The sequence below is a fragment of the Microtus ochrogaster genome, unplaced genomic scaffold (assembly GCF_000317375.1).
Source record: "Microtus ochrogaster isolate Prairie Vole_2 unplaced genomic scaffold, MicOch1.0 UNK34, whole genome shotgun sequence".
In the NCBI taxonomy this organism is placed as follows: domain Eukaryota; kingdom Metazoa; phylum Chordata; class Mammalia; order Rodentia; family Cricetidae; genus Microtus; species Microtus ochrogaster.
This window is the reverse complement of record NW_004949132.1, coordinates 1,275,139-1,287,423: the sequence shown is the minus strand read 5'-3', so window position 1 is coordinate 1,287,423 and position 12,285 is coordinate 1,275,139. Positions and strand designations below refer to the sequence as shown.

Below are 12,285 nucleotides of genomic sequence, written 5' to 3'. Positions count from 1 at the left end.
CATTTGTTCAACTATGTTCATAGCAGTATTATTTGTAATAGCCAGAACCTGGAAACAACCTAGATGCCCTTCAATGGAAGAATGGATGAAGGAAGATTTCTTTTTTTAACGATACTATTTTTCCTTTGAATTTTTTAAAATAAGTTTTCTAGTACTGAAAATATGACCCAACTTTACATTCTTTCTCAAAAAATAAACAAAATAAAAATTCAATACAAAAGCAAAACCACCAAAATCATTAAAACATAATAAAATAACACCCAGAGAGAAAATACTGTAACCAAAACACACACACACAAATAAAACCTGTGAGGTCCATTATATGTTAGTCAGCTACTCTTGAATATAAGGCCTGTCCTGGAATGGTTGATATACCCAGTGTCACACCATTGGAGAAGACTGATTTTCCCTTTTTCCAGTGTTGTAAGTGACAGTTAAGTTGACACACTCTACACTAGTGTCTGCATATTCACTAATTCATCCATTTGATAAAATATAAGAAAATATAATAAGAGAAAACAAAAACTATCATATCCAAGTTGGACAAGGCAAGCCAACAGAAGGAAAAGAGCCCAAAAGAGAACAAGAATCAGAGACACACTCATTCACACACTCGGGAGTCCCATAAAAATACAAAACTGCAGGGGGACAAGGAAAGAGGAAAGAAGGAGATGGCTGGCTGTGCCAACGGACGGCTTGTTCCAGGGTAAGTCTCTTAAACTTCATGGGGTGTGTCAGTGTGCAAAGACAGCTCTTCCTTCATGGTGCCATGGTCAGGTTCACCTATAGTGATGAAGGATATTCTTGCCTGCTGTAGATAATGCTTAATAAAATGGAGGTAGACTTTTAAAAAAGTGTGAAGTGTACAAGGTTGAGTGATATCAAAAGATAATTTTGGATGGTAATGTAAGCTATTAATGAAAGTAAATTAGGTGCAAGAGTATTTTCTCTGGATTTGTCAAATGCAAATGGACGAGACATTGTTGATGTAGTTATTGTCTGTATATATTGTAATATAGATATTGTGCTGATTGTATATAGTCTTTCTTACTTAGTTATTATAGTCTTCTTTTTTATTTTAGACAAAAAAAACCTCTAAACTGGAAAACTTGTACATATATGCGTGCTTAGGACCTGGTGCTGACTCATGCAGGCCCTGTGCAGGCTGCCTCAGTCTTTGTGAGCTCCTATGGGCCTTGCTCAGTTTACTTAGAGGGTTTTGTTCTCCTGTTGTCCTCCACCCACTCTGGCTCTTACACTCTTTCTGTCTCCTCTTCCAAGGGGAAGGATCTTATCATCATTTAGTGGTGTATCCCAAGGTCTGGAACAGCAACACACATACAGTGTCTTGTAAACAATTGCAGTAACCACATACATTATTTTCTGCTACACTCTTTTAAATGTGTTAGCTTTTAATGTGCTAAAGTGAAAATAATTTTCAAAATCTGTAGAACAATACTACATTATAAATTCTCTTCATTGCATTATATTAAGTCACCTCACATCACTTCATCATGTTAGTATATCCGCAGTAATTATAACTATTGAGTTTTGCATTTACGAAGCAGAGTCCTTTAGCTTAAACCTAAAGAAAGATGGTCCATTTTCACATTTTTTTAAAAAAATATAATAGTATGTATAATAACACTGACTATAATTTATTACATACTGAAAAAGGTGCATGTTTATGTATTTAGCTGTTTGTAAAATTATTTTATTTCTCATAATTAAAATATAATTATATCATTTATCTTTTCTTCCCCCTAACCTTCCCATACTCCTTGCTCTTTTTTAAATCTATAGCCTCTTTATACTTATTAATTCTTACTACATGCATGTATGAATGTGTATGTATAACATATATGCATATATACTTTTAAATATAACCTACTTAGTCTGCATAACATTAGTAGTATGTAGGTGCATGTATTTTGTTAAACATAATTATACTTTACTCAGCATTATATGCAGTTTAGAAAAATAAAGCACTATTTAAATGATATTTCTCTCATCACAAAAAATACAACTTCCTGAAATAAAAGAATATAGTACCCTTGACAGCCCTAACACACATGATTTAGGTGGGCTACAATATCATATGTGAGACGAAATTTTCACATTGTATCCCAATGGTGAGTTCTAGTGAATATATTTCCTTTATAAAATTTTGAAGTGTGTAGAGGTTTCAAATGGGTAATGAATACATCTAATAAAAGTTCTTTTCCAGCCTATTTAGTCACTAATATTGACAAATTATGCCCAGCCATGCGTAATGGAACCAATTGCCCCTCAAGGTATTTATAAACAGTGCCAAATTAGAGCGATGGCTTATAATGAGTTTATGGCTAAATGAGTCTCTGCTTTTGTACTTTCCTGGAGAGTGTAGATGATAGAGCTTAAGTCCTCAGATACTGTTGTCAAGTGGGAAAGGTGGTACTGACAAAGATTAATATATTGCTATTGGAAATGTCAATCACCTAAAGGTAACTTTTCTCAGAGTGTATCATCATGACATCTATTCCATAAAAAGTCCTCCAAGAGGAATGGTACCTATAGCATTTTATATTATTGACAAAGACAAATATTTTACTAAGGAAAACACACCATTCACATTTAGAACATTAAAATAGTATTTTTGTTTTGTTTCCTTCTGTTGGTAACAGCAAAACTTGTAGTACGTCAAGGTACTTAAAAATAAAAACCTAGGTTAGTGAGATGGTTTTTACTCCTAGGAAGCAATGTTCTTCATGCTACAACATGAGAGTATATCTCATTTGGAACATAAACTAACTTTCAAGAAACTTTCTAATACGCACATAATAGAATGGATAAGAGTCAATATTTTTCTTGGACCGCATCTCTAAGACTGTAATTAAGAGAATTCTGTAATACTTGATTAATCTATTACTTTCTCTTTCCCATTCTTTGCTATTTCACACTTCATCATACAAATCTAAAATTGTGAGTACATTCTTATAAAACTGCAGTACAATTATCATATGCAGCAATCATCTTATTTTCCAAAATATTTTCATCATTTATTCCTTTTCTTTCCTCCCTACAATGCATCCCATTTTTTTCCTTCCCTTTACTTCCTCTCAAATCCACAGCCTGTTTTTTTAATCACTGTGTTTTTCATATTTGTACATAAATATATAAACACAAATGGATACCATTGCTTTAAGGCATGTGTTTTCAAAAATGACCACTTGGTATTGGATAACCAATTAGCAGACTCATTTCTGGGAAAGTTGGTTTCACTGTCTCTCAGCATTCCTTAGTAGTTTCTATATGTGATCTAACACCCTCACAGAACCATATTCAAATTCATTTTTATTTGTCTTTTTAAAATTTGAGACAAAACGACAGAGCATGGTAACAGCTCCAGTTAGTCCATGTTAGACTATGAATCTGTGTAATAGCAAACCGCATCTCCACTGCACTTGACTGGAAGGAAAAATCGAGACTGATTTTATATAGAATAATCTTGCAATGAGATATAATAGCAAGTGTTGCTGTTACGAAGCTTCTGTTATTCCACAAATGGGAACATTTCTCCAGATTTTCAGTTATCAGTCTTCGACAGAGGTTTTAATATCTGGCAAGTCATTTCTTCCACTTGGAAAAAAATGATTGAACATATTTAATCACTCAATGGCTTTGGAACATCATGACACTGTTTTGCCTTATGAAGTTGTGGTGCGTTGAAGGGTGATGACTTTAAAAATGTGCACTTAAGGTATATATGTTTCTTTCACCGCTTCCAACAAACATACACAGGCATGGGCACACAGGCAATTACTCACACATTGAATTCATAAAGAAAAAGTTTTGAGAATTTGTATTATTCCAAACTTCTTACCATACTGTATTTGTAAGTTAAAGTGTATAGGGGAGGATAATTTACATATTTCTCTATGAAACTAGTTAAAAAAAATTAAAGTGAATGTGTATTTATTATATGTTATTTGAAAATTTAACTTTAAAAAGAAGTTTAAAAATAGATATATCTGTCACGTCTAATGCTGACAACATCTGTTGCAAGGATAATGAAACAGATGCAAAAAATGAGTGTTTTCAAAATTGATCAACAAACACAGTTCCTCAGGTTATGGTGACCACGAAGCATAAAATTATTTTCGTTGCTACTTAATGACTGTTATTTTTGCTACTATCATGAACTGTAATGTAAATATCTGTATTTTCCTATGGTCTTAGGCGACCCCTGTGAAAGGATCATTTGATCCCCAAAGGATTGACACACATGTTGAGAATTGCTGTTCTAGCTGAACTTTAAGATAATAAAATGAAATGTGAATTTTAGTGTGCCTCAACACTGTGCAGTATTGCTTAAAATACACTTTTCTGTAATTATTTTAAACAAAGTAATTTTAAAGTCAGAAAATCACAAATTGTTAATTTTGTCTTAAATTTTTTTCATGACTTGATATGATCTCCTAATTCTTCCATCTATGAAAGTAGAAAGAAAAGATGCTAAAGACTGCATGCACATTGTTTTGTAGGCTGTTTGGGCTGCATAATGAAAAGATTCCATAATCACTCTCATACTCCTTTTAAGTCAGGTTGTATACTCAGGTGTATCTCATGTGTTACATTCAGTTAACAATGACAAGAAGATTCTACCTGTAATCTTTGATTTTGACTTCATAATGACATTGGTGAAAACACTGAGACCCAAAGAAGTTTGATTATTTATTCTAAGCAACACACCAACTGAGTAATAAAGTCATGTCTGAAACCATACCCTCTTCTACCCAGTCTAATGGCCAATTATAGGATTTTTAATGTGATGTATTTAAAATTCAAATTATACAAATTCAATTTGCTTACTGAATTTCTGTATTTCTCATACATCTTTATTGTTTCCAATGAGCCTGTTTTATATAGGTATTGCCACTAACTGATGTCTTAAAAATATTTTCTTGTAATATGTTATACAACAGTGGCAGAGATTGTTTTTCCTTGATGTAGAATTGAAAAACCAGAAAGACTAATCAATTCTTTAACTCCAAACTAGTGTTTTGTTCATTTCTTTCATCTTTATCCAGGAGTGTCTAAAGCTTCAAAATGAAGAACTGTTGGAGAGATGAGGAGTTAAGAGTTCATTCGGCTGTCCAGATGTATCCAAGTACCCGATCATTTGGCAATAAATACATCTGGGCAACTGAGTGAACTTTTCGCTTTTCTTGACTCAGCTGGAGCTTCTACAACATACAAGGCCTGCTAGACAGCCCAGACTACCTGATTTCTTTAATCAAATGAGACAGGAAGGAAGAGCTCCCTGTGCATGAAAGAACTTCATTGTAAACTTTTGTACACAGCTATGTTGGATTGATTGTATGTACCTCACAAAATTAAAAGGGATTTTGTTTTAAGCCTGTAAAACTATCAGTAAATAGAAAAATGTTCTCATCATTGATAATTGTCAAGTGCCTATATTGCAGTGGGAAATGACTGACTGTGTTTGTGATTAATACTAGCTAGGATAGCCTCAATCTATGGATACACACAGCTATAAATCTGTCTGATATATTACCTCTAGTTACTCTTTATCTTACGATGAAATTTCAGTTCATTTACAGAAACGATACACCCCTGACATGTTTATTGCGTGTCTATTGTCCTAGAATGCAAACTCTATTAGAGCAGGGCTATTTCTGCCTTGCCTTCCACCCCATGGATGACATCTTGTGGGGCACCGAGCACATAATGGGTAATCAATAAATGCTTGAACACAGAAAAATTTGGCTGTACAGCTTTCAGTTTTGCAAGTCAGTTGGAATTGATCTCCAACACATACGTTAACATATGGTTTCTCCCTTCATTCTGATCTTTAGGGGTCTGTAGTTTATTTTGCTATAAGGATACTTAGGCCAATATAATTTACGCAGAATTCTGCTACTACCTATGGAGAAACAGTTTCAAACTGCTGGGAATACTGCCCACTATGACAGATTCCCTCAATGTTTGTTACTACAAATGTGGAATGATTTGCAATAGCAACTTGAGTTCTATTAAATTGGCAACTATTTTTGGAGTATTATTTTTGGTGAATGGAATAGGTCTTGCTGTAGAACTCTTACTATCTGTGCTGTGGTTTGGGGGAGTTCAGTTTTCCAGAATCTTGCTAAATGTCACAATAACTGCTTTCATTAGGCCTAGGCCACCCCAACACCACAAAAGACAAAACCTTTAACATATATCAAGCAGAAGAATTTAGAAAACATAAATAAGGATAAAATGTTTCATTTTCAGTAGTAGAACGAGAGGAAAAGTTCTATTTGCCTCAACACTCATTAGTATTTTCTGGACAGGAGAGTGGCAGAGTTAAGTACCAGCAAAAATTGCTTTCAAATTGAATAATCATGTTAGTGTTACGAGATCTAATGAAATGTCTAGAAAATACCCCAGGTACCATTCCCTGAATGCTGCCCCCTCTGTTTTCAAATGAAAATTTATAAGCTCTCACAACATATATAACTACATAGTCAGAAGTGTGATATTTCCCTCTTGCCACACTACTGGCAAGTGTCCAGTTTGACATCTGAAGGATTGCATTCTTGGAAAAGCCTAGGAAAAATACAATAAGCCAACTGCATTAAGTCTGAGGCATAGATCCCTGACCTGACTTATTAAGAGATTTTTTTGTTCCTTTTCATTGATGTCTATTAGCTCAAGGCTCTTTTGCCTGATATAATATATCATTTTCTGAAAGAGCAGATTGCTGAACAGGGAGGGTTTTAAAAACGCCTCTTTTGAAAGTTGTTCTAAGGAACATCAACTGTCAAGCTTGTCAAAGCGGCTTAAATATAGACCTTCCTGAAGACAAGAAACTAGATCATTTATTCCTTATAATTTTTCAGCCTCGGGAATTCTGTGAATTCAAGCTTGTAGAATACCTTAGGACCTGAGAACTGAAAATAGAGTGTTTGGTTTCTGTTTAATTTCATAGAGTGCTTTTGTAAATGAACTAACAATATTAAAAGCTCCTATGTTTACTGTTAGGTCTCTGGAAATTTTTCCATCAAATCATAAAAAAAATTACATGATGTGACTATTCAGGGCAAACATAGATTTTTAGAATGAAAAGTGTGGGCTTCATTGCAAAATCTTTATAGAACATTTAAAATTGAAAGGAACATACATTCATGCAATATGCCCTAGGCCTAAGGATAATTTTTGGATTACATGAGTAATCCCCAAACTGTTATGAATCTGTACATGATTATTTTCTTCACAGGAGCAATATGAACATTTGTGACTAATTCATTTTTGATATAGCCATCTGCTGAAAGTTAACTGCATATAACCAGAAGAAAGATTTAATTGATGTTTAAGTCCTGTCAGTTTTATATGTATATACAGTATATTATGATAATAATCACTGTTATTACATTTTCTATCCCCCCCACTCCTGCAGCTCATTTTATTTCCAACTAGTCCATCTTTTGGGTGGGGGGTTATTTTGGTAACATGTCTAGGGCATGTAACTACAACCGCTTTGTCTCCCTGATTATATTAGGACTTGCCTAATGGTAAGGCACTGGTATCCTGATTACATTGATCATGTCATATTCGGAAGAACATTTCATGGTGCTCCTCCCTTGTCACTAATTCTGATCTTTATACCCCCATTCCATGATGTGCCAGAGGGAAACGTTTTAAATTATAATATATAGTTTTTGAGCATTGAAAAATGACAAAGTCAAACCTTCAAATGCAATGTCACATATTCAGTTCTTAAATAATTTACCATGCACAGTCATACAGGGGTGGGTAAAATGGCTTAGTCAGTAAAGGTGTCGACACCTAAGCACAATGACCTGAGTGAAATCCTCAAGGCCCACATGTTAGAAGAAAGAAGTGAGTTCTAATAATATTTCCCTCACGTCCACATTTTTTCTACGGTGTGCATGTGAATGTGCAATCACACACAACACACACACACACAAATAAAATAAATGAAATTAATATAATTCAAAAGTAATCATCTGCTAATTGTGTATTCTACAGCTTAGTAAGAATTCCATATTAGATTTATTTTTTTCAAAACTGGTAAAAAATAATGTGCTGTATCACCATATGTAACTGGAGGTTTCTTTCCCACCTATCAGTTCACAAATAACCACTCTGAGGCTTAATATTAACGGCAAACTGTTATGCTGATGGGTCAGGCTTATTACTAGTTAGCTTCTACATCTTAAATTAGCCTATTTATATTAATCTATGTATTGCCATGTGACTGAGGCATTACCTCACATCTTACCTATTCTTTTTAATTTTATAACTTCAACTTTTCCAAGTCTCACTTACCCCTCCTGTTAATCAACTATTTTATACTACTTGGCTAATTAACTGAATTTGAAAGGTACACACATTTGGGTATACACACACACACACACTAAGGTCCCAACCTTTATTAGCCCAACTGTTTTAGCCTTGTTTTTTCATTATTTTTCAAGATAATAACTGCTTATGCCTTTAAGTATTTTGGTGAATGATATGGATTTTTGACAGACTGAAATTTGTTTCTGAATATTTAATGGCAATCTTATTTTGATTAAATTATTTTCAAGTGTTCACATGATTTTTTTGACCTATGCTAATGACAGGTATAAGCTATTAACATATAAGCCTAGGTTTAATAAACAACATTTAAATATAATGTTCAGTGTTTTAGTGTTTGGGTTTATGTTTAGATGTTAATTATTTAATATCTGTCATAAAATAATATTATTAAAAACTGTATGGAAATCAAACATTGGTTACTGATTTTGATGCTTAAGAGACAGCATGGAAAGGTTTGTGATTCATGTTGCATGAAGAAATAAGCAATTGATATGAGTAGATGCTACCAGTGATTTCACTTCCATGACTTAGGATCCTATTATTATTCCATTGTTAAGAAAACCAAATAGTTTCAGGTTACTTTTTTTTTTTGTCCCCTCACACACTTGTGCTTAAATGCCCACAGTTTTTTTGGGAGTCCTTAGAAGGTAGTCAGTTCGTTAATTATCTTTAAAAGGAGTTTACAACACTTCACAAACACAAATCCTCCCAGTTTTAAATATTTGAACTCCCAAGTGTTTCGTCTGTGCTTATGTAACCACTAAGGTTCCGTTTTGAACAATGAGTAGAATATAAAAGGTGGAGATCAGAAGTATATTTTTGGTCTCTTTGATTCTCATTGTTAGTTATTTGAGGCTTGAACAATTTTGTATCCTCCCTTTGTAATTCTCCAAACACTAATTCTTCCAAGTACACAACATATATTTCAAAATGTCATTATATTTTATCATGAAGCAGAACTTAGGTCATAAAATTCATGCAACTTATTCCTCCTATATTGTGTTCCTAAACCACTACAAACATTCAAGAGAATTTTCTATTTGGTTTAGTCAACTTTATGAATGTAAATTTTTACTGACTGTTTTAGTTCTCTGATAGGGAAAGGAAATTCTATTCTTGGTACTGAACAAAATAAGAATGAACTAAAATGAAGTGGAGAAAACAAGTTTTAGCTTCATTGAAGAGACAATTTGGGTTTGAAGTAATTTTGGTTAATAAATTGGGGATATATGTATATAATAGATGCTTATGATTATTGTTTTCTTAATGAAATGGAAATACTTAAATACTTGCTGTTTAATAGTTTATCTGTACTTCCAAGGGAAAAAGAACATAGTTGGCTAATTTTTAAGAAAATATAATATTTTGTGAAACAATAATTGAATTCTACCAGGGCTAGGGATGTATTATATTCACTAGAGTAAGGAAATGATTTTGATAGAACTGAAAGATAGATGCTGAAAAATAAAGGTAGAACATATTAAATTGATAAACCAAATGACTAGAAAAAAGTTATGTCAAATAAGATGAGAAACAGGGAAATACACTTTATTCTAGTGAAATTTTGCTTCCAAGCCTCTGACCACCAAAGAAAGATTATAAAGACAGTCTGTCATTTTTATATTCCTTAAATATATACATAAACTACATAAAATAGATCTTAGAGTATTCTGCTGTATTCTCAAGTTATTTAATGCCCCCTGTCTTACACACATTTAAACACTCACACACACATGCACACACGCGCGCGCACACTCACACACACATTCACACATGCCTTCTCATTGACAAATTGGTACTTACAACTTAAAAAACTTAAAATTCTTGACTCTTGAAATCTCTATATATACTTACTAAGAACACAATTATTAATTACATGTTTGGTGTAGCAAAATAAAGTGTAGTCAAATCCAAACTCAAAAACCCAGAAAGGGCACACTAGAGAACAGATTATTTTGATCTCTCTGGTCTCAGTTATGAATCTCTATGAAGAAAAATGATAAGACAGCCATGTTACTCACTAGGACATAAATGACTTCCTAAATGTTGGGGTAAAGATGGATAGTGGTAGACTCCACTCGACAAAGATGAATTTCTTCTGCAATTTATTCTCAATTGGCATTTAAACATACCTAATATAATAATAAGTGATGAGTAATTTAATGCATAAACATTTTTATATCAATAACAATCCTTTGTAAGGCAACTTATAGAAATAAAAAGTATCCACTCTGAAATTCTTTTATAAATTATTTGAAGATATTCACATCTCAATCCACAAAAGAAGCTAAGAATGTTGTTTAAATAATCTAATATAACTAATATTTCATTTTCAATTTTCCATAATACCTCATCTGCTTGGACTGATCATTATATTAATTATCTACTAACTAGTTGTTGCATAGAGTGACTGCTGTACTTACTATGGTAAACTTGACTGACATATTTATTGGGGTATAAATGTTATTGCTGCCCTCTGGTGAATATTGTTGGCTAGTGCAAAAGTATAAATAGAACTTTCTATATAAACCCAGATTGCTTCTGTTGGGGAAAAATAAAAATATAAAAAAATATATTCATGCTATAAAAATTCTTGAAATTTGTTACAGTTTTTTAATTTTACTATAAAATGAAATCTAATTTTAGAAATGCAAATTAATTTAAAATTGTAGATGTTTCCTCAATGATTTGCAAATCTCTAGGATCTAATTGTAACTCCTTTCTCAAAACGCTGTTTTGAAGTTTTGTATGCCATATGCCATAACAGGGGAATCTGCAGTAAAGTCACACATCACTAGACACTAGATGAGAAATTTTATAAAGATAGACGCTTTTGAGCTTGTAAATAAGTGAAAGAATTGTTCTTAGCCATTCTTCATTGTTTCTGTAAAACATGTTTGCCACTTTGTTAAATGGAGTACTAACCTTCTTACCAAATAATAAAAGCATTTAAATTTATTTAATGCTTCATATGCAACTTATGTGCAATTTTAACTAATGTTCTTTTTCTTTTTTTTTCTCTCCTTAGGTAATGAAACCAATTTGTTAATTTCCAAATTCTCAATTTAAACCTGTGGTTGCTTAAGACTGAAGCAATCATGGTGAACCTGAGCAACGCGGTGCACACATTCCTGTAAGGATTCTATTAGTTATTTTAACAAAACAACAAGATTAATTATATGGTTATTTTTGTGATAATATAAAAATGCTTGCATATGACCAGACAACTCTATGACCTATATAAAAAAGATTAATATTTCCTATTTAAAGATAATAAATGGGCAATAGGGATAATCATGCATCTAATCAAAATTTAAAGCTCTTATATGGGAATAATAGCTTCAGTTCAAATAATCCCATTTTTATGGCTGCTTGTATCATGGCTGAAGCTTAGAGAGTTTTTTTCTTTTCCTTCATGTACGAATCAAATGGCTATTTATTATGGTACTGCATACCTATAATACCGAAGCCAGGATGACTGAGACATGATGGTTACAAGATTAAGGTCAGGTTAGGATAGATAGTTGCTGAAAGGGGGTGTTATTGTAAGTATCTAATTTTATAAAAACTAGTGGACGCTGCTAGAGATCAGAAGGCGGGGATTGTGGATGTAGTTGGACAGAACAAAACACTGTGACCCTGGAATGAGTCAGTAATTGGATTCAACAGAATGTAATGTAAAGGAGTAAAGAATCCGATACAAGAACAAAGTCACTGTAAATCTCACTTAACCCAAGCCTACTATTTGAGGAGTAGATTGTGTAAATTCTGAACAGTACCGCTGAGAAGTCCTGAATCCCTTTGCTCCTGTGCAAAATCTGAAAGTAATAGATAGATGGATAGATAGATAGATAGATAGATAGATAGATAGATAGATAGATAGATAGATAGATAGATAATGATAGATAGATAGAT

At 32.9% G+C, this 12,285-nt stretch overlaps 1 protein-coding gene across 1 annotated transcript in view; it reads left to right on the top strand.

Annotated features, from left to right (window-relative positions):
* The window catches only part of Htr2c (5-hydroxytryptamine receptor 2C), a 249,439-nt gene that overhangs the window by 115,245 nt on the left and 121,909 nt on the right, over nt 1-12,285 (top strand). Inside the window, exon 3 of the mRNA XM_005368510.2 lies at nt 11,399-11,503. Coding sequence (XP_005368567.1) covers nt 11,469-11,503 — 35 coding nt within the window. The 5' untranslated portion in view covers nt 11,399-11,468. The remainder of the gene's footprint in view (nt 1-11,398; nt 11,504-12,285) is intronic.